The 24204-nt window shown below is 41.6% G+C and overlaps 2 protein-coding genes across 4 annotated transcripts in view; one reads left to right on the top strand and one right to left on the bottom strand.

Moving 5' to 3' along the window:
* The window catches only part of TMEM35A (transmembrane protein 35A), a 269462-nt gene that overhangs the window by 36002 nt on the left and 209256 nt on the right, over positions 1 to 24204 (bottom strand). The window lies entirely within an intron of this gene.
* The window catches only part of LOC141108729 (gamma-aminobutyric acid receptor subunit beta-4-like), a 181183-nt gene continuing 165839 nt past the window's right edge, over positions 8861 to 24204 (top strand). The window contains exon 1 of the mRNA XM_073600621.1: positions 8861 to 8974. Within this exon, the coding sequence (XP_073456722.1) occupies positions 8877 to 8974 (98 nt within the window). The 5' untranslated portion in view covers positions 8861 to 8876. The remainder of the gene's footprint in view (positions 8975 to 24204) is intronic.

Below are 24204 nucleotides of genomic sequence, written 5' to 3'. Positions count from 1 at the left end.
ACATTACAAAAAATGCAACGCACATGCGTTAAAGCATGTGTTGTGGTGTGAATGAGCCCTAAAGAAGAATTTAATTCTATAAGCAAAGCATTCCTGGAGACTTCACATAGATTTTTTGATTTTTATGTCATTTGTGTCTGCTAAAAATCAGCGCAATAAAAAAAAAAAGGGGGGGGGGAGAATGGAGAATGAGAGACGGAGAAGGAAAAGATATCTTTAGGTTTCCATGTAAGGTTGTCCAATAGTAGCATCCTCCGGTCGTCACGGCTGCAAGGACTGCAGCATCCATCATCACCACGGCAACCGCTCTTATTTTTTCCCTGGGCATCGTGAGGGGATGTTCCTGTGTGTGTAAAACCAAAGGGGGGGGGGGTTTGCAAGGAGAGAGGGTACTTGGGAACCTGAAAAAAAAAAAAAACAGAACCTGGAATGAGTGAATGGAGAAGTAAACTGCTACAATGTAACAATGTTTTTTTTTTTTTTTTTGTTGTCTCACATCTTTTGCTACAATGTATCAAGATCATGCAAGCCATAAAAATGTAAGCATGATCCATGGCCATGCACATCAGAGAATCGGCAGAAAAATGGCTGCAGGCCCGGCGTTGATGTGTGCAAAGCTGCATCACAGCAAGTGTAGCCAAAGAAGCTCCAATAAAGATTACCATCAGCAAATAAGCTGCAAAAGCTGCTCAGCTTATGAGTATGGAGAGATGTGTGCAAAATATGCAATGGGTTATATAAGCAGAACGCTGTGATCTATGGGGGGTTGGGGGGGGGGATGGAGCCCACACTGAAGGTGTCAACAGCAGAAAATCATCAGAGACAAGCAAGAAAACACAAATGGCAAATGATGATGATGATGATGGCGTGCATCCTTCACACTGTACATAAGAAAATAAAAATAGCACGCTGTCAGTTGCCATGGCTGATTCCAATCCTGTAGTTTGATGAAGGGGAGGAGGGGGAGGGGTTACCTATTTTTAGATCTGAGAACGGGGGGGGGGGGGGATCCCATCAGATAAAAAAAGGGAGATGCCAGCAAATTCACATGGAAGGGATGGGAAGCGTCATGGGCAAGGTGCGCACGCTGAGAGGCATCGCCTGTGCTGTGCCTAGGCAAGGAGCAGGCTTTATTCTATGGAATTCTACAGCCTGTGCTGTTTTATTCTATGGAATTCTACAGTCTGTGCTGTTTTGTTCTATGGAATTCCACAGTCTGTGCTGTTTTATTCTATGGGATTCCACAGTCTGTGCTGTTTGATTGTATACAATTCTGCAGCCTGTGCTGTTTTACTCTATGGAACTCTTCAGTCTGTGCGGTTTGATTCTACAAAATGCTGTAATTCTATAAAATTCTGCAGTCTGTGCTGTTTGATTCTATAAAATTCTGCAGTCTGTGCTGTTTGACTCTATAAAATTCTATAGCCTGTTCTGTTTTATTCTATGGAATGTGCTGTTTGATATCTATAAAACAATGTAGTCTGTGTTGTTTTGTTCTGTGGAATTCTACAGTCTGTGCTGTTTGATTCTGTAAAATTCCGCACCCTCTGCTGCTTTATTCCATGGAATTCTACAGTCTGCGCTGCTTATATTCTATATTTTGCAGTCTGTGCTGTTTGACTCTATAAAATTCTATAGCCTGTTCTGTTTTATTCTATGGAATGTGCTGTTTGATATCTATAAAATAATGTAGTCTGTGTTGTTTTGTTCTGTGGAATTCTACAGTCTGTGCTGTTTGATTTTGTAAAATTCCGCACCCTCTGCTGCTTTATTCCATGGAATTCTACAGTCTGCGCTGCTTATATTCTATATTTTGCAGTCTGTGCTGTTTTATTCTATGGAATTCTACAGTCTGTTCTGCTTTATTCTATGGGATTCCACAGTCTGTGCTGCTTTATTCTATGGGATTCCACAGTCTGTGCTGCTTTATTCCATGGGATTCTACAGTCTGTGCTGTTTGATTCTATAAAATTCTGCAGCCTGTGCTGTTTGATTGTATACAATTCTGCAGCCTGTGCTATGTAATTCTTCAGCCTGTGCGGTTTGATTTTACACAATGCTGTAATCTGTGTTGTTTGATTCTATAAAATTCTGCAGTCTGTGCTGTTTGATTCTATAAAATGCTCCAGTCTGTGCTGTTTGATTCTATAAAATGCTGCAGTCTGTGCTGTTTGATTCTATAAAATTCTACCGCCTGTGCTGTTTTATTCTATTGAATTCTGCACTATGTGCTGTTTGATATTTATAAAATAATGTAGTCTGTGCTGTTTTATTCTGTGGAATTCTACAGCCTGTGCTTTTTGATTGTATAAAATTCTGCAGCCTGTGGTGTTTGATTCTATAAAATGCTATGGGATTCCACAGTCTGTGCTGCTTTATTCTATGGGATTCTACAGTCTGTGCTGTTTGATTCTATAAAATGCTGCAGCCTGTGCTGTTTGATTCTTTAAAATTATACAGCCTGTGCTATTTTATTCAATGGAATTCTGAACTATGTGCCATTTGATATTTATAAAATGAATGTAGTCTGTGCTGTTTTATTCTGTGGAATTCTACAGTCTGTGCTGTCTGATTCTATAAAATTCTGCAGTCCATGCTGTTTGATTCTATAAAATTCTACAGTTCGTGCTGCTTTATTCCAAATAATTTTACAGTCTATGCTGTTTGATTCTATAAAATGCTAGAGACTGTCTTGTTTTATTCTATATAATTGTATAAACTGTGCTGTTTGATTCTATTAAAGTTTATAGTCTGTGCTGTTTTATAACGTAGAGTTTTACAGTCTATGCCGCTTTATTCTATATAAGTGTATTGATTGTGCTGTTTTATTCCATTAATAGGGAAATACCAGCAAACCCATTTGGCAGAGATGGGAAGCGGCATGGGCAAGGTGCACATGTTAAGAACACCGCCTGTGCTGTGCCTAGGCATGGATTAGCCCAGTAACATTGCCCAGCATGCCCGTGCTGGTGTATTCTACGGATTTCTGCAGCCTGTGCTGTTTTATTCCAATTAATTTTATAGGCTATGCTGTTTGATTCTATAGAATGATACAGACTGTGCTGTTTTATTCTATATCATTTTATAAAATGTGCTTTTTTTAATTTAATGAAGCTTTGCAGTCTGTACAGTTTTTTATAATATAAAATGTTACAGTCTATGCTGTTTTATTCTATATAATTTAATTGACTGTGCTGTTTTATTCCATATAAGTCTAAAGTCTGTGCTATTTTATTATTTATATTTATACAATCTGTGTTTTTTTTATTCTATGAAATTCCACAGTGTATGCTGCTTTATTCTATATCAGTCTACAGTCAGTTCTGTTTTATTCTATGGCATGTTATAGTCTGTGCTGTTTTATTTTACAATAAACTATAGCCTGTGCTGTTTTATTCTACAATACAGTAAAGCCTGTGCTGTTTTATCCTATACTTTTCCGTAGTCTGTGCTGTTTTATTTCATATCACTCTATAGTATGTGCTTTTTTTTTGTTCCGTATTCACGCTGTAGTCTGTGCTGTTTTATTCTATATCGATCTAAAGTCTTGTGCTGTTTTATTCCCTATCATATATAGTCTGTTCTGTATTATTCTGCAGAATTTTATAGTCTGTGTTGGTTTTCTTTCTTTACAACTGTATAGTCTGCACTGTTCTATTCAACATCATTCTATCGGCTGTAAAATAGGAGGGGGGGGGGGGGAACCTATGCCCTACCACCTTAAATTATTGAGGGAAGATATCAATAAAATTCAAGCAGTTGCTCACATTGATTCCATGTGTCCCCACAGATATCAATAAATATACAATGTTGTAATGCGGCCCTTGCTTAGATATACAGTATGTACCACAATGAAGAACCTTATATCCTGATACTAGTGACATACATTTAATCAATAATTCATATACACTCACCGGCCACTTTATTAGGTACACCTTGCTGGTAACAGGTTGGACCCCCTTTGGCCTTCATTCTTGGTGGAATAGATACAACAAGGTGTTGGAAACGTTCCTCAGAGATTTTGCTCCATAGTGACATGATGACATCACACAGTTGCTGCAGATTTGTCGGCAGCACGTCCATGATGCCAATCTCTCAATCCACCACATCCCAAAGGTGCTCTATTGGATGAGATGTGGTGAGTGTGGAGGCCATTGGAGTACAGGGACCTCATTGTCCAGTGGTGAGATGATTGGAGCTTTGTGACATGGTGCATTATCCTGCTGGAAGGAGCCATCAGAAGATGGGGACACTGTAGTCATAAAGGGATGGACATGGTCAGCAACAATACTCAGGTAGGGCGTGGGGTTTAAATGATGCTCAATTGGTACTAAGGGGCCCAAAGTGTGCCAAGAAAATATCCCCCCCACCATTACACCACCACCACCAGCCTGAACCGGTGATACAAGGCAGGATGGATCCATGCTTTCATGTTTGTTTACAAATTCTGACCCCACCATCTAATGTGACAGCGGCCATTTACCACGTGATCGCTCCATCAAATGCCTGAGCGATCGCTTGTAAACAAACTGGCGCCATGTCCGGTTCCTCTATCCCATCTCTGGCAATACTCATCCATCCATACTCAGCCATACTTAGTCATACCCAACCATACTCAGCCGTACCCAGCCATACTCAGCTGTACCCAGCCATACACAGCTATACCCAGTTGTACTCAGCCGTACCCAGCCATACTCAGCCGTACCAAGCCATACTCAGTCATACTCAGCCGTACTCAGCCGTACCAAGCTGTACCCAGCCATACTCAGCTGTACCCAGCCATACTCATCCGGACCCAGCCATCCCATCCGTACTCAGCTATCCCATCCGTACTCAGCCATCCCATCTGTACTTAGCCATACTCATTCATGCTCAGTCATCCCATCCATACTGAGTCACCCACATTTATGGCTCAACCATACTCAGCCATCCCAATCCACGGCTCATCCATCCCCATTCATGCTCATCCATGCCATATCAGTTTCTCATCCATGCCACATCCATGCCACTACAGTGCCTCACAAAAGTGTAATAGGTAGTGAAATTAGATTTGAAATGTATGCCCCTAGAACACCTGACGGTGCTCCCTGCATGTTGGGCCTCTGTATGTGGTCTGGCTGTGGAAAAAGTCTCACACATGTGGTATTGCCGTACTCATCAGGAGTTCTATTTTGGGGTGTAATTTTTGGTATGTACATGCTATGTGTTAGAAATATTGTATAAATTGACAACTTTGTGTAAAAAAAAAATGTGTTTTTATTTTCTTTCCACATTTTTCAAAAACTTGTAGAAAAAAATGACATGTTCAAAAGACACATTATGCCTCAGATTATAGGTTGGGGTGTTTTCTTTCTAAAATGGGGTCATTTTGGGGTGTTTCCATTGTCCTGGTGCTCCAGGGCATTCAAAAGTGTAAGAGGTAGTCAAGAAATTGTATGTGTAATTTATGCTCCTAGGATGCCTGAAGGTGCTCCGTGCATGTTGGGCCTCTGTATGTGGCCACGCTGTGTAAAAGTCTCACATGTGGTATCACCGTACTCAGGAGGAGTAGTACAATGTGTTTTGGGGTGTAATTTGTGGTATGCATATGCTGTGTGTGAGAAATAACCTGATAATATGACAATTTTGTGGGGGGAAAAAAAGAAAAGAAAAATCTTGATTTTGCAAAGAATTGTGGGAAAAAAATCACAACTTCAAAAAACTCACCATCCCTCTTACTAAATACCTTGGAATGTCTACTTTCCAAAAATAGGAACTATTCTATCATTTTCACAAAGACCAATTAATATACATCAATTTGGGTTGTTTTTACCACAGATATGTAGCAGTATAAATTTTGGCCAAAATTTATGAAGAAAAATGACTGATTTGCAAAATTTTGTAACAGAAACGGAGAAAAATGAATTTTTAAAAGGAATTTTCAGTAAAGCTCTGGTGACCTCCATGCCCAAGAGGGTTAAGGCCGTGCTGGAAAATAATAGTGGCTACACAAAATATTGACACTTTAGGCCCAATTTGGACATTTTCACTTAGGGGAATACTACCTTTTGTTGCCAGTGGTTTAGACATTAATGGCTGTGTGTCTTTGCCATGAGGTGCCATGTTGAACTTCCAGTGACCAGTATGAGAGAGTGAGAGCGATAACACCGAATTTAACACACCTGCTCCCCATTCACATCTGAGACCTTGTTGCACTAACAAGTCACATGACACCGGGGAGGAAAAATGGCTAATTTGGCCCAATTTGGACATTTTCACTTAGGGGTGTACTCACTTTTGTTGCCAGCGGTTTAGACATTAATGGCTGTGTGTTGAGTTATTTTGAGGGGACAGCAAATTTACACTGTTATACAAGCTGTACACTCACTACTTTACATTGTAGACAAGTGTCATTTCTTCAGTGTTGTCACATGAAAAGATAGAAGAAAAGATTTACAAAAATGTGAGGGGTGTACTCACTTTTGTGAGATACTGTATATACACACACACTCCTTTATGGCAGAGCCGGTCAGAGGGAGATCTTTCCCATTTCCCTGCCGGCAAACAAAACGATAATGTTAATACACGCGGCGTGATTAGAGTGTGCCCAGGCACACCTGGCACACCCCCCCCCTGCGCACACCTATGCTGGGATGCCATTAAAGTTCATGTGCATGTAAACGCAGGCGCCACATTATGTCATTGAATATTCTACAGGCTGTGCCGTTTTAGTTCCTATCATTCCGTAGTCTGTGCTGTTTTATTGTACATTGTTTTATAGTCTGTGCTGTTTTATTCTACATTGTTTTATAGTCTGTGCTGTTTTATTCTACATTGTTTTATAGTCTGTGCTGTTTTATTCTACATCGTTTTATAGTCTGTGCTGTTTTATTCTACATTGTTTTATAGTCTGTGCTGTTTTTTTCTACATTCTTTTATAGTCTGTGCTGTTTTATTCTACATTGTTTTATAGTCTGCGCTGTTTTTTTCTACATTCTTTTATAGTCTGTGCTGTTTCGCTTTATAAGCCTGTGCATTTCTGCATCCTTCTATAGCCTGTCCAGTTGTATTCCATCTCACCCTATAACCCCGTGCTGTTGTTTTCTACAGCACCCCTAGACCTGCATTTTGCACACTAGGGCCATTAGCACCGTCTGACAGCACTTTTCGCTCTGCTGGCCCCATAGTCACGGTCTGAACACAGTCGGGGGTAAGGGGGGGGGGGGGGATTTGGGATGTCCATGTAACATGGAGTCAGCTCTTACAGAACACAGGCTGCTTCCCTTATTTCCCTGGTAACAGAACTGCCCACAGAAATCGGCATCTCAAACGATCCATTTCCCCTCCAATACACGGGCAGACCATTGCACGATCCCCTCCTGAGCAATTGCAATTCAAATTTTTTTTTGCACACCTCTCACATCATTTGCAATGCGTAGTGACGTTTCACTTTAAGCCATAGGAATTGCACAGCAGGCATCAGATGGGGAGAGGAGAAGAGCAGGGATGCTATTTTTATGTTTGCACTATATATATATATATATATATATATAATTTTTTTTTTTTTTTTGGGTGTTTGTAGATCTAGCACCAACCCATGCAGGAAAGCCCATGCACACTGCCAGCACATGGATGTGGTGCTGATGCTGGAAGCTCGGTACAGACTGTGCGCTAATAGGCTCAGCACCTGGGACAGCTCCTCTCCGCAGCATCCTCCCCCCCCCCCCCCTCCACCTCCTGCATCCTAGCCAGAAAATGAGTTATCCTTCCTTTTATAAGGGGAGGGTAGAGGGAAGGATTGCTGTTCAGAAAGGGTTAATAATGTCATCTATGACGTCAGAATTTCAATGTGCCCAGAGATTCTGCTCTCCTCTCTCTCTCTCTCTCTTTCTCTCCCTCCTTTCCTATATTTCCTGTCTCCTTCTTTTTATTTTTTTTTTGCTTTGCTCTCTTCACTCCCTCCTTTCTTTCTATAGGTACCCTCCTTCCATCTCTTCCTCTCTCTCTCTCTCTTCTGTCGCACCCTCCTTTTCTTCATCCCTCCCTCTACACAATGTGCAGTAGTCAGATCCTGCTGCAGCAGATATAATGGAACATCCCTCCTCCTCCTTCTTGCGCTGAAGCTTACCCTTTTTTTTTTTTTTTTTTTTCTCTTCCTCCCTCCCCTCCCCCCCGCCCTCCCCCCCCCCCCCTCCTCCCTCCTTCACTCCTTTATTTTTTTATTTTTTTACCATTTCTGTTTCATTTCATTTCCCCCTCCTGTACGGAAGGGAGAAAAAAAAAAAAGAGAGAAGAGGGCAGAGGAGGGGGTGTGAGAGGGGCAAAGCGGAGGAGCCCCCCCCCCTCAAGTCTAGCAACTTAAAAAAAAAAAAGAAAAAAAAAAAAAAAAGGGGGGCAGGCGAACTATAAAAGAAGGGGAACCCATTTCGTTCGTGGATCACCTTCCCTTTCCCCCCCCCCTTTCCCTTTTTTCACCCGGGTTTGTAGGAGCCGCGACTAAAAAAAGGAAAAAAAAAAAAAAAAAAAAAGAATTACAGATGGACGACTAGACGACGGAAGAAGGAGCAAATAGAGTCCGAAGAAAAAAGGGCACCCTCCGTCCGTCTCCCTGGGCTGAAGACTGGATTCCAATGTTTTTTTTCCTATTGCCAAGGAAAAAGTGGATTAACCTCTCGGTGGACTCTTACCCCATTCCTATCTGCCTTCCATCACCATTTGGGGAGGGCGCAGAGACCCCCTTTTCCTCCGAGGAGATTTCTTTTTCATTTCGACATTTGGATTTTGCATTTTTGGCTTTTTACTGAGGGGGGGTTGCAAGAATTTCAAGACCTCCCCCCCCCACCCCAATCCCTTACCCCCCCCCCCCTGTCCAAACCCCCCCCCCCCCTCTCCACTCCATGGTCCAGGTGGAAATGTTGAGTCTTGGGAAAGAGAGCTGGATTGGAGCAATTCTTTCAGCCTTCGCTACCATCCTGCTAGTCTGTTCTGCACAAAGGTAAGGTGGTCGGGGTAGGTGGGAGGGGAACTGCAAATGAAGACGATGGTGGTAGTGCAATGGGATGGGGGGGGGGGGGTTGGTGGACAGGCGTTTTGGAAAAATAGTGATGGTGCAAATGGCCAGCTAAAAAAAGAAATAAATAAAATGATGGTGGGAGCTAGAGTTGGCTGATGGAGGGATGCTAATGGAGAAGGTGCTTTGTTCAGGGCAGGCTAGAGGGGAGAGAGGTAGAGATAGGTACGTGAGATGAATAAGAGTTGCTCAGGGAATGCATGAAGGAGGATGGAAGGGATTTGATGGCTTAGGGTAGAAGACCAAGGCTAGTGCTTTAAACCCCCCCCCCCCCCCCCCAAATAAATAAATAAATAAAATGTGATGGGTATTTAGAAATGTAGAAAAATGTGCTAGCTGAAATGCAGAATTGGGATTAGCCAATAGAAGGGTACAAGTCAACGTGCAAGGTGAAGAATAACTGTAGAAAATGGTTGCTGAGGCAATGGAGATGGTGGCTCTGTTGGCTGCAAGCATTCTCAGATATATGGCATAGGAATTAAAGAACAGGTGTGGCAGAAGGTGTTAATGGAACCATTTAGGTCCATAAAAGGTCCTTTTATGACCAAAAAACGGCCAACAGTTGGACCTGTGAGCAAATTAAGCCATTCCTTGGGAAGATTCTGTTTTAGCATTAGCTCTGTATGGGATGGTGGTGGACCTTGCGTGAAGGGAAGCGTGGCCTTCTTGAAGACACCTACTGATGGGATGCTTAAAAAGATTGGCTGTATTGGTGAAAAAAAAAAAAATCTATGCCACAGAAGCCATGATTAGGTTGCATATTATAATTAGCCGTGTTTAATGATTAAAGATGATTATTTTTGGCTTTGCGGTGACTATCCTTAGAGCTCAAAGGCCCCATGATCGTCCAGCCCCCTGTTCTATGAACGCAAGCCAATAGGCTCATTGCTTTCGAGCTTTTGAATGTATAGGTGATGAGGGGCCGAAAAGTGTGCCAATCCCCCGACTGAAGCTTCCTGCCAAGTTGGGATATGTTGGGTTTGGGAACTTACTTGGGGCTTGTGAATTCATGAGCTGATATAGGGATCAAAGGGATCCTTTTCTAAAACACATTAGCAAGAAAAAAAAAAAAAGATATTTATAAAAAAAAAAAAGGAATTATAAATAATAGCACACTCTTGCTTTCCTTATAAAATTAAATACAGGATTTTTCTTCATATTTCATTGTGGTCCTATTGAAAAGGTCCCACGCAAAACTGCCCAGGGCTAAAAGAGGTCAAGAGTTCCAAACCCTTTGACAATCACTAATATATACAATATCTGAGAGAAATGTTGACTTATAGTGTATCTAAAGCCAACATTTTTTTTTGTTTTGGATGGAGTAGTAAGGGGTTAGAACCTCTGTCAGGTTTTTATTGTTTTTTTTTTTTTTGTTTTTAGCCCCCTGTTGAGGAGATTGAGGGCCCATTCACACTTACATGGCAATGTTTCTGCTTTATGTGCAGTGTGTTGCACTGCACACATTACACTGCGGCGCACCACAGTGCATATAATGTGTGTTGTGGCGTGCTGCATTGTTAAAAAAAAAGAGGTCATGCTCGATTTTTCATGCATCGTGGTGCATTGGCAACCCATTCATAACAACATGGGCTGCCTTAAGGCCTCGCTTACCCACGGGTGTACTGCAGCGTACACCCGAACGATGGCTGTGTATGCTTTGCATGGGGGATGCACAGGTGTTCTTTGCATCCTCGTGCAAGCAGTCCCATTTATGTCAATTGGGATGCAAGGACGCTGCCGCTACTCCCAATTTACCAGCCGTGTGAGCGCACCGCTCCGAATGCACACTGTCTGCGTTCAAGGCCGTGCATCCGCACACACGGATTTGAAAATGTAGCAGCCGATTTATCCCAAACACCTGTGCATCTGCGTGCGGCCAAACACAGTCCTTGCACGGGTGTATGCTGCAGTACACCCACGTGAACGAGGCCCAAAACACTATGTACACCACAATACACATACGTGTGAAGGGGTCCTCTCTCTATCTATCCAGGTAACCATTGGCACAGACTGGGGAAAATCCAATATTTTAGGTTATCACCAGAAGGGCAAGAGTGTTGAAATCTGTCCAGTGTGGCAACATTTGTTCTGCTATTGGAGAGAAAATTTCCTATCACTTCCTGTTCTGTCAACAGGAAGTGAAATGGAATCTCTCCACTGGGAAATTGTATCAAATACCTACTGTCATTTTTCTTTCCTGGTGCCAATCCATGGCAGCAAAGTACCACATGTATGCTGCCATGTTGATGCCAGGAAAATGAAAAACAGTATCAAATTTTTACCGTAATATTTTTTCCTTGGTGCCAACCCATGCCCTCAAAGTACCACATGTACTGTATCAAATCTGTATCATAATTTTTCTTTCCTGGTGCCAATCCATGGCAGCAAAGTACCACATGTATGCTTCCATGTTGATGTCAGGAAAATGGAAAACTGTATAAAATTCTTACTGTAATTTTTCTTTCCTGGTGCCAATCCATGGCAGCAAAGTACCACATGTATGCTGCCATGTTGATGCCAGGAAAATGAAAAACAGTATTGAATTTTTACCGTATTTTTTTTTTCCTTGGTGCCAACCCATGCCCTCAAAGTACCAAATGTACTGTATCAAATTTGTATCATAATTTTTCTTTCCTGGTGCCAATTCATTGCAGCAAAGTACCACATGTATGCTGCCATGTTGGTGCCAGGAAAATGTAAAATTGTATCAAATTCGTATCTTCGTTTTTCTTTCCTGGTGCCAATCCATGGCAGCAATGTACCACATATATGCTGCCATGTTGGTGCCAGGAAAATGGAAAATTGTATCAAATTCTTACTGTAATTTTTCTTTTCTGGTGCCAATCCATGGCAGCAAAGTACCACATATATGCTGCCATGTTGGGGACAGGAAAATTAAAAATTGTATCAAAGTTTTACCGTATTTTTTCTTTCTTGGTGGCAACCCATGCCCTCAAAGTACCACATGTATTGTATCAAATTTTTACCATAATTTTTCTTTCCTGGTGCCAATCCATGGCAGCAAAGTATCACATATATGCTGCCATGTTGGTGCCAGGAAAATAAAAAATTGTATCAAATTTTTACCGTAATTTTTTTTTCTTGGTGCCAACTGATGCCCTCAAATTACCACATGTATTGTATCAAATTTTTACAGTAATTTTTCTTTCTTGGTGCCAATCCATGGCAGCAAAGTACCACATGTATGGTGACATGTTGGCACCAGGAAAATTGAAAATTCTATCAAATTTTTATCATAATTGTTCTTTCCTGGTGCCAATCCATGGCAGCAACCTACCACATGAATGCTGTCATGTTGCTGCCAAGAAAAAGGAAAATTGTATCAAATACCATCATTTTCCTCTATGGCAGCATACATGAGGCACCAGAAAAATACAACTTTTTAATCAATCCCTTCTCTTTTCAACTTGTATTTAGATACACAAACAATTATTTACTTATCCTTCAAAAAAATCTGAGCTCTTCGGGAGATTTAAAGGAAAATACCATACAAAATGATTTTCAACTGAATATCTTTGAAGATTCATGAGCTTTGTAGGAACATATTTTTAGAAGTCATGACCTTACATTTGTAACCCCATAGCATGTATCCAATTTAGGGTAGGACAGAGCTGGTAAGGGGGGGGTGCAGGGCCATGGCTAATATCATATGAGTGGAGATACAACCCCAAAAAGTATCTAAGCGCCAATGGCAATGCTCCGGTGATCCACTGAATTCCAGGTGCCAGCATTTAGAGAGCCCATCCAAGCCCAATAAGTAATTCTGCACCAGACTCCAGTCAACCCACGTGTTAGGTGAAGATGAATTATGGCCTTGGCTCCTCCAAGGCTATGCCTACTAACGCATTTCGCCATGCCCACAAGGCATAGTCATAGAGGGTGGAGCTACTTTATTATTCAGACATCAATCACAGTGGGACCCACGGACATGGATACATACTGCACATGTTATAGTTGCCTCGTTCAGACCCATCTTCCTGCACCAACATCCTTTGAAGATATCATGTGACAAAATGCTTAAAAGCCACGAAGGAAGCTAATCCTGGATTTCCCACCTTTTACCATGCCTGCAAACCAACGGCCAGCCATGGTACATGGAGACCTCTTCTTTTGTAGCCCACAGGAATCTACTTCTACCTTAAAAAGGACCACTTGATGAGTTTTTTTTTTCCCAGGCCAAAGGTTCCCAATCCTCCCCTTATTAAAGTTTATCTGAAGCCAAAACTTTTGTGGGGCAATAAAAAGAGTGCCGAAGCATTAGAACCTCTGTCAGGTTTTTTTATCACTGTCTGGTGTCCCCACTGGGGAGATTCAACCCTTCTATTTGTCCTGTTGACCACCAGTCATCAGGGTTAAAAGTGAGAGAAAAAAAAAATACAAAAATTTGGAGTTGTCACCAGAAGAGAAATAGAGGGTAAATCTTCCAATGGGGAAACTTGTCTAAAAGGGGCCCATTCACGCATAAAATGATTGCGATGTGTTATTTTTCATGCATGTCTTGCAATAACATGCATTGCATAAAGGCAACCCATTCATTATGAATGGTCTGCCAATGGACCACATTGGATGAAAAAACACACATGACCCTTTTTCAGCAATGTAGAGCACCACAATGCAAGTATATGCGCTGTGGTGTGCTGCAGTGCGTTGGCCTCTACTGTACAATGGTTTAGATTTCATTCACAGTGCATGGCACCACAATGCACCACGCATAGAGTAGGTGCATTGCCATGTTAGACCAAAATGGTTCCTATTAAAGCTTAGCTCTAGGCATATACTATAAAACACCAATAAATGCAGGGTATTTCTTTAATGAGGAGCTAAAGGCAAGAATACTTACCTATGCTCCAACGGGCCGACACCAGTGAAGTCCCTGGTTGCCACCTGCATCTTCTCCTCTGCTTCCTCCAGGTGGCGATCTTCGGCTGTCTTGATTGACTGGTGCAGGATGCCAAAATTATGGGGGGGCTGGGAAGCTCCTAAATACACAATGGGGGGGGCACCACATTAAAATTGAATAGAAAACTCCAAATGTCTATACCAGCATGGACTTTTGAGGTGCCCCAAAGTAGCCCCAACATATCATATAGTATAAAATATGGGGGAATACATACCCCTCATACACATTTATTTTTTACAAATTTTACAAGTCTCATGTAACCCCTTGTACAACAGCACTCATACTGAGATAAGTCGGGACAGTAATTGGGGACATTTAGGTGTCCTGCATTGAAGTATACTGACAGTGAAACTTCTGATTGGAGGAAAGAGCAGAGGCATGACCTCATCAGTCCATTGCTGCTCCTTTGATGTCCAATCTGAGACTGGGACGTACTCTAGCTGTGCTGCGTCACTTACAGAGGTAAAAATCAGGTCAGCGGGCTGGCTGTACTGTTGGGTAGAGCTGTGTAAATCTCAGGATGGGATGAACTGAAATGCAGGTCCTTTGACAGCGAAGACAGCTCCCATATATGTATTTCAGCTGTGGATTTATCTGTTTCCCTGAAGTTCAGCTTTATGGAAACATGGATAGTGGGGAAATAATTGCATACCAATGTGCACACACTAAATTATTTCTAAAGTCAAAACCATATCCATTTTGGATACAGATATGTGGACACATGGGAAATATCCATTGATATCCTGTCCTGTAGACACAACGGGAAATGATGGGAAATCTGTATAGATAGAGACATATGGACATAGAAACATGGGAAATTTCCATTAATGTCCCATCCTGTAGACGCAACAATGAAGTATGGTAAATCTGTATAGAGACATATGGACATAGAGACATAAGGGAAATTTCCATTGACATCCAGTCCTGTAGACACAACAGAAAATGATTGGAAATCTGTATAGATAGAGACATATGGGAAATTTCCATTGACATCCTGTCCTGTAGACGCAACAGGAAATGATTGGAAATCTGGATAGGTTGAGACATATGGACTTAGAGACATAAGGGAAATTTTCATTGACATCCAGTCCTGTAGACACAACAGGAAATGATGAGAAATCTGTATAGATGGAGACATATGGACATAGGGACATAAGGAAAATTTCCATTGACATCCCGTCCTGTAGACACAAAGGGAAATGATTGGAAATCTGTATAGATATAGACATATGGGAAATTTCCATTGACATCCCGTCCTGTAGACACAACAGGAAATGATGGGAAATCTGTACAGGTTGAGACATATGGACATAGAGACACATGGGAAATTTCCATTGACATCCCTTCCTGTAGACACAACAGAAAATGATGGGAAATCTGTATAGATAGAGACATATGGGAAATTTCCATTGACATCCTGTCCTGTAGACGCAACAGGAAATGATTGGAAATCTGGATAGGTTGAGACATATGGACTTAGAGACATAAGGGAAATTTTCATTGACATCCAGTCCTGTAGACACAACAGGAAATGATAAGAAATCTGTATAGATGGAGACATATGGACATAGGGACATAAGGAAAATTTCCATTGACATCCCGTCCTGTAGACACAAAGGGAAATGATTGGAAATCTGTATAGATATAGACATATGGGAAATTTCCATTGACATCCCGTCCTGTAGACACAACAGGAAATGATGGGAAATCTGTACAGGTTGAGACATATGGACATAGAGACATATGGGAAATTTCCATTGACATCCCGTCCTGTAGACACAACAGAAAATGATTGGAAATCTGTATAGATAGAGACATATGGACACAGAGACATAAGGGAAATTTCCATTGACATCCCGTTCTGTAGACACAACAGAAAATGATGGGAAATCTGTATAGATGGAGACATATGGACATAAGGGAAATTTCCATTGACATCCAGTCCTGTAAACACAACAGGAAATGAGACATATGGACATAGAGACATAAGGGAAATTTCCATTGCCGCCCTGTCCTGTATGGATACAACAGGAAATGATGGGAAATCTGGACCAAGTGAGGGGAATTCCTCTCTTAGTTTGAGTTGGCACTAGTACTGCAGAATAATCATGCCTCTTTCAGTGCGGTTTTGTAGCATGTTTATGCGCATTTTTAATATATTTTTGTTTCAGCCAATGACTAGCAAGATCTGCTGTGACATCATTGTTGCTAGGAGAAAGAGACTGGATGTCAAGCACAAAACTGCACCAATGCATGCATTTTTTTTCCCCATACGCTCCCGTTGAAATTTATAAAGCTAAAAAGACGCTGTGTAGCACCATAAAAAGCGGCTGCACCTCTTAAAATCGCACTGCGCTGTGTTGCATTGATGTGAACAAGCACTATAGAGAATTATGGAGTTTCTATTGTCGTGCACAACAGATCGCACTGGTATGAAGGAGGGCTTAGACCAGCTTTTCTCAACCCTTTTTACCCCAAAGGAACCCTTAAAGTGTTACTAAACCCAGGAGCCTGCAGTCACTATATCTGATCTCCCACAGTACACAGAACACGGAAATGCAATTATTTTTAGTAAATATAAACGGCTAAACACCTTTTCTCATCAGCAATATATAGCAGTCTTATTTTTTCTATCAGTGGCTGGTCAAAGCTTGTAGGAGGAGTTTTCATTCTACTCTGACTGTCCTACGAGGCTGCATGATCCCTGACCCTCTGTCTGGACAGTGCTGATTGGCCCTGTTCTGATCACATGCACTCTCCCAAGAAAAAAAAAAAAAACTCTCTAGCAATACACACCACACTGAGAATGTGCAGAGTGACTCCAAGGCTCTGTACTATCAGGAGATGGATTGGGGACCGTGGAAGAAGGGGAAGATCAGAGAAGACAGGATCAAACAGCCTTTTTACACAATGCAGAGGATTAGCCCCTTAGGTTTCACAGTGCATATAACAAGCATGCTTTACTGCGTATACAGACTGATTTTACTGTTGTGGGTTTGGTAACACTTTAAAGTCATTGTCAGGTCTTGGGGAACCCCCTCTAAAACTAGGTCACTGGAGGTCAGTGGGAAATGTACATGGGGGGGGGTCAGTTGAAACAATTGCCGCTGGCTCTGCTCCGGCCTTTGGCGCTGGAACTATGCAGGTCCTATTATTGGGAGTCCAATCAGCCATCGGTCAAAGAATCCTTAGTGACCTCTGCAAGAACCCTAGGGCACCATGGAACCCTGGTTGGCTATAGGAAATGGTTTGGAGCCTTCCAATGGGGACACCTATTGCCCTGGCCAATCATAGGTGTCCCCATCGGAAGGTCTCCAGTCACTTCCTGTTTTGGTGACTGTAAAATGTTGGCTTTCCCATCACTATCTGTCCTAGTGCCAAAGTCCACAGGACAAAAATAAACAGTAAGTCTCCATGGTGGGCACACATGCAGTAGTAAAGGGCCAACATGGATTGTCATGATTCCATAACACTTCATGAACTTAGATACATTTTAAACGTGTCTCTAACGTAAAATATTGTATGAAACTATAGATTGTTACAAAGCAAATTATACCAATGTAAGATGCTCACTCCTGGTATACATTATACAACCACAAGCACCTTTACTTAATAGAAGAGAGCCATAAAAAAAAAAAAAAAAAATTATACTATATAGCAAAAAGTTTGAGGACTCCTGACCGTCACACCTGTATGAGCTGGGCATTTCCTTCTCCGCTCTTCTGGGAGGGCCTTCTGCAAGATTTTGGAATATGTCTGTGGGAATTTGTGCCCATTTAGTCAACACAAACATTGGTGAGGTCAGGTACTGATGTTGGACGAGAAGACCTGGCCCTCAAAATTGAGTTTCCAATTCATCCCAGTGGTGTTCTGTAGGGTTGAGGTCAGGGCTCTGTGCAGGCCACTTGAGTTCCTCCAAACCAAACTGGTCAAACCGCGTCTTTATGAAGTTGGCTTGATGCCCATGCTGGAACAGAAAAGGGTCTTTCCCAAACTGTTGGAAGTGCATAATTGTCTGAAGCAGCCATCTACAAATATTTTAACATAGAGGAAACCTTAAAAATACCTTTCAGGAACCCCTGCCAATAATTACTATATCTACAGCTCACAGTACATTAGGGTGTTGATTATTGGGAAGAATCCCCCTTACATTGGTGGTCAGTGGGAGGAATGCTCCTTACATTGGTGATCAGTGGGAAGAATACCCCTAACATTGATGATTAGTGGGAAGAATACCCCTTACATTTGAGGTCAGTGGGAAGAATGTCCCTTACATTGGTGGTCAGTGGGAAGAATGTCCCTTACATTGGTGGTCAGTGAGAAGAATGTCCCTTACATTGGTGGTCAGTGGGAAGAATGTCGCTTGCATTGGTGATCAGTGAGAAGAATGTTCCTTACATTGGTGATCAGTGGGAAGAATGTTCCTTACATTGGTGATCAGTGGGAAGAATGTTCCTTACATTGGTGATCAGTGGGAAGAATGTTCCTTTCACTGGTGGGCAGTGGGAAGAATGTTCCTTACATTGGTGATCAGTGGGAAGAATGTTCCTTACATTGGTGATCAGTGGGAAGAATGTTCCTTACATTGGTGATCAGTGGGAAGAATGTTCCTTACATTGGTGGGCAGTGGGAGGAATGTTTCCCTTACATCCGTGGTCAGTGGGAAGAATGTTCCTTTTATCAGAGGGCAGTGAGAGGAAGGTCTCCTTTACATTTATGGTCAATGGGAAAAATGCCCCTTATATTGGTGGTCAATGGGAAGAATGTTCCTTACATTGGTGGTCAGTGGGAAGAATGTTCCTTACATTGGTGGTCAGTGGGAAGAATGTTCCTTACATTGGTGGTCAGTGGGAAGAATGTTCCTTACATTGGTGGTCAGTGGGAAGAATGTTCCTTACATTGGTGAGCAGTGGGAGGAATGTTTCCCTTACATCCGTGGTCAGTGGGAAGAATGTCGCTTACAATGGTGGTCAGCAGGAAGGATGTTCCTTACATTGGAGGTCAGTGGGAAGAATGTTCCTTTCATCGCTGGGCAGTGGAAGGAATGTTCCTTACATTGGTGGTCAGTGGGAAGAATGGCCCCTACATTGGTGGTCAGTGGGAAGAATGCTCCATTACATTGGTAGCCAGTGGGAAGAAAGCTCTTTACGTTGGTAGTCAGTGGGAAGAATGCTCCATTACATTGGTAGTCAGTGGGAAGAATGCTCCATTACATTGGTGATCAGTGGGAAGAATGCTCCTTATGTTGGTAGTCAGTGGGAAGAAAGCTTCTTACATTGGTGGTCAGTAGGAAGAACGTTCCTTACATTGGAGGTTCATGGGAAGAATGTTCCTTACATTGATAGTCAGTGGGACGAATGCTCCCTACATTGGTAATCAATTAGAAGAATGCTCCTTACATTGATAGTCAGTGGGACAAATGCTCCTTACATTGGTGGTCAGTGGAACGAGTGCTCCTTACATTGGTGGTCGGTGGTTATATACATTGGTGGTCGGTGGTTATATAACTGAGAGTCAGAAGTTGCTCTTTGTTCAGGAAACCCCAAGAAAACTCTGGATTAACCTTAGTATTTAGAGCACATCAGGGGCTGTATTATACATTTACCACGGCAGCTGGTGTGTGCTGTGATGGGAGCAGTGCTGATGCATTGTAATGCATTGATGATTGTAATGAAGCCTTTTTTAAACTTTATTAAAACAACACAAAATTACACTTCCTTCATCTTTTTTCACTGTAATGCATTGTAATGTAGCACAGTGCAACATGTGCGCTAAAAAAAAAAAAAAAGCGTGTCTTACTTTTTTTAGCGCACACCACTGCAGAGCTGTGGTCTGAACTGGACTGATAGGACTTTAGCCAAATTGCCTTGTCTTCTTGTCTTTACAGTGTGCCTTCATTGGGCAGCACTGTCCAATGCAGCACTATAGGGCTGCTAAAGGAATTTAAGATTTACATCTACTTAAAAAAAAAAAAGAAAGACTTTTCACTCTATATAGAATTTGTACACCTGGTCCATTAAAATATACATTTTAATTTGACAAATGTTGGCACAGCCATTACCGTTGTGTAGAAGGATAAAATGATTGAATCATCAAGACTATCTGTCACTGTATTCTTCCTGTAAATCCCGGGCACATTCCATAGGGAGATGGTTCCTGGTTCTCTCAATACTGATTGCCCCTATGGCCGAAATTAGCCGACCCTCCTCTATTTCTTTGTCATCTTGTGATTTGATTTACATGAACATGGAAAGCAAAGCATTATATTTTTGTTATAGGATGAGAAACAGTAAGCCCTAATGCTTACTTCAGTAATCCCGCAGATTATTAAACAAACCGGTTTATATCTGAAAATACAGACTAGTCCTTGTGCGCATTCACATTGCGCAATATAATCCATCATCTCTAAGAAATGCAAGAAATGTAACATATATATAATAACTACACAAGCCATCTGGTATTGTAATGCTTTTTTTTCTTAATGTTTATTCTATTTTAATCCACATTTTTCTAATTTAATCTACATATTGTAAATATATATATATATATATATATATATATATATATATATATATATATATATATATATATATCAAATGTCACTCCTGTGCAATGCATACTGTTGTGCATTCTGGTGCATTTGAGGGTCATTAAAAATGCACGACTGAGTGTTATTAGTGCCTCTTCGAAACAGCACAGCTTCACATGCTGTGGTTGTGATGCTTTACTTTGCACCCCCTTTAAAAATTATCTAATATATCGTGATTGTTGGATGGCAATATGGCTATAAAAACATCCACTCATCTGAAAAGGTTGTCTTCAAGATTTTGGAGTGTGCCTATGGGAACTTGTGACCATTTGTGAGGTCTAATGTTGGATTAGAAGACCTGGCTTACAATCGCCATTCCAGTTCATCGCAAAGATGTTCAGTAGGGTTGAGGTCAGGTGCTGATTTTTGACAAGAAGACCTGATCTCAGAGGTGTTCATTAGAGTTGAGTTCAGGTACTGATTTTGGATGAGAAGACCTGATCCCAGAGGTGTTCATTAGGGCTGAGTTCAGGTACTGATTTTGGATGAGAAGACCTGGTCCCAAAAGTGTTCAGTAGGGTTGAGGTCAGGTACTGATTTTGGATGAGAAGACCTGGTCCCAAAAGTTTTCAGTAGGGTTGAGGTCAGGTACTAATTATGGATGAAATACAAGAAAAACAGTCACTTCCAGCACTAAAAGGTCTTCTTTAGTAAAAAGCGACAAGGACATCAGTGTTTCAAGACTAGGCGAATGCTGCCCTCCTTGGATGGGGTAATCCGATAGAGACTATAAAAACAAAAGGAAGGCACGCACACCTAGTGCATTACAAGAGACATTTTAAAAGTGGATACTCACAGAGGGGCAACTCTCAACAGATACAGATACACAAAGTAGTAAGGTGCGGACACAGCAAGGGGTGAAAGCTGACGCGTATCGGGGGCGTTCCCCCTTCCTCAGAGCTAAGCTGATTTTGGATGAGAAGACCTGGTCCCAAAAGTGTTCAGTATGGTTGAGGTCAAGTACTGGTTTTGGATGCGAAGATCTGATCCCAAAAGTGTTCAGTAGGGTTGAGGTCAGGTACTGGTTTTGCATGAGAAGGTCTGATCCCAAAAGTATTCAGTAGGGTTAAGGTCGGGTACTGATATTGGATGTGAAGATCTGATCCCAAAAGTGCTCAGTAGGGTTGAGAAGACCTGGTCCCAAAAGTGTTCATTAGGGTTGAGTTCAGGTACTGATTTTGGATGAGAATACCTGGTCCCAAAAGTGTTCATTAGGATTGAATTCAGGTACTGATTTTGGATGAGAAGATCTGATCCCAAAAGTGTTCAGTAGGATTGAGGTCAGGTACTGATTTTGGATGAGAAGATCTTCTCCCAAAAGTGTTCAGTAGGGTTAAGGTCAGGCACTGATTTCGGATAAGAAGACCTGATCCCAAAGATGTTCATTAGAGTTGAGGTCAGGTACTGATGTTGGATTAGAAGACCTGGCTCACAGTCAGTGTTCCAATTCATCCAAAAAGTGTTCTGTAGCATTGAGGTCAGGACTCTGAAGGCCACTCAAGTTCCTCCACACCAAACTGATGAAACCATGTCTTGCTTTGTAAACAGGAGCACATCCATGCTGGAACAAAAAAGAGTCTTCACCAATCTGTTACCACAAGGTTGGAAGCTCACAATTGTCCAAAGTATCTTGGTATGCTGTAGTACTAACAGTACCATCCACTGAAAACACCTGAACTCAATCATTTTGAGGGTTGTCCACATACAGTACCTATGGCCATATCCTGTCTATAAATTACCCACATATGTGCAGTGCAAAACCAGAAGTTGAGGGCGATTTATCAAGAACATTACTGACACAATCAAGCCGTATATAACACAAGTCAGGCTACCTTTCATGTAGTTAAGGATTTTGTTTTTTTTTTTTGTTTTGTGTGTTTCTGTGACATTGCATCTGCAAGCATGGACAGCTAACAAATCAATTTTGAAGATATCTGAAATTTAACATTGTTCTCATTATTTTCACTTAAAGCTGGATTCTAAGCAGTTATAAAAAAAAAAAAAATTCCATGTTGGTGCCCCTCCCCCCATATATTAGGAATTTAATACTTGTTAAGTCTAGGGGGTATAAGGCAAGCCTTAGATGATACAATTTTCTTTCCTTTCAAAGAAATTTTCTTGAATCCCTCTCGCAGTGCTATTGTGTTCTTCCAGCGGGGAGCCTTCCCTACTGACAGAACGCAATGATCACTGCCTGCTGTTATACTCTACTGCTTTACAGGCTGGTTGTACAAAAGTTGATCGATGGATCGACTTCAGCACAACCAGCCTGCCCATAGATGGTTCAAATCTCAGCCGGTCACTACTGAACTGGCCAAGATTCAATCCATCTATGGCCAGCTTGAGGTAGAGGAATACTTACCCTATCCCTCACTCCCGCTCCAGCCCCGGAATGTGGACATACAATGCAGGACCAGCAGTGGGCGCTGCACTTTACATGATAACATCAGAGAGCGGGGTGGCCACATGACCTAAGAAGAAGAATGGCTTTGTGGGATAAGTCGTGCACCTTGGAACCGGTGGGAAGGAAGCCTGTGGGACTGAGAAAAAAGGTCTCTCTATTACATTCCCCCTAGACTAAATCAGCAATAGATCTTTAATATACAGGATGGGGCGCTCGCATGTGATTTTTTTTTCTTTTTTTGCCAGTTCAGCTTTGCACAGGTAAAAATGTGTAAAAATGTGGTCAGGGGCATGTTTTAAATTGGTGCAGTGTTACATTTTAACAGATGAGGAAGGAATTAATAAATAATCCCGTGATCTTGTAGTAAATCTGTCTAATCTCATTGCTGCTGTTTTGCTCTGGCTCTTTGTCTGGGAAAGCTGATAAACCTCTCCCATGGGGCCTGATTTACTAACGGATATGCACGTTCCGATCGCATATTGATGCAGCAAGAACAAGCAAATGGAAATGTATTATATTGCGTGATGTGCATAAGTGTGCGCACGCACAGGCTACAAAGATTATAACGTGACACTTATTAACAAGGGGGGTTTGCTATAAATCGTGTGCTCTAGTATCTAAATGTACAAGCTTGAGCTGTGGTGCTCCTAAAAAAAAAAAATGATGGTCGTTGGATGTTGGGTCACTTTAAGCGCCGTTAGTATTATTAGACTGGATGAGAGGGATATCCGCGCTTAGTAAAAACAGCAAAACAAGCAACTAAACACTATAACCCAGATATTAGGCACAAAAAAATATATAACAAAAAAGTGCAGCGCTAGAAATTATCAGATGGAAATATGTGCAAACTAAATATGAAGTGCAAATGTGCACATATAAACCGTAATTAATGTAAAAAAAATTCATGTGAATAAAAACAGTGCAAAAGCAAAAATGACTGAAGCAGATATTTAAATAAAGTGCAAATTAGACACATGTGCAAAAAAGTTCATTGGTAATAAGAGTTCATAAGGAGAGATCCTCATAAAGCATGGATCCAATAGGTGAAGTCATGTGAAATATAAGACAAAAACTTGACCACGTGAAACCCGTCACCACAGAGAGATGAGAGGCTTACCGGAAAGCCAGCGACCACTCTTATTCAGGAGGGTCATAAGGCGCTTGTTGGATCTAAGATCCTATGGGAAGATGTCCTGATGTTCTGATGTATCTCTCTCCGACTAGGACCCTGTAGAGAGGTA

The sequence above is a fragment of the Aquarana catesbeiana genome, linkage group LG09, assembly GCF_042186555.1.
Source record: "Aquarana catesbeiana isolate 2022-GZ linkage group LG09, ASM4218655v1, whole genome shotgun sequence".
Lineage (NCBI taxonomy): Eukaryota > Metazoa > Chordata > Amphibia > Anura > Ranidae > Aquarana > Aquarana catesbeiana.
Note: the sequence above shows the minus strand (reverse complement) of the source record. Positions and strands in the feature narration are given on the sequence as shown.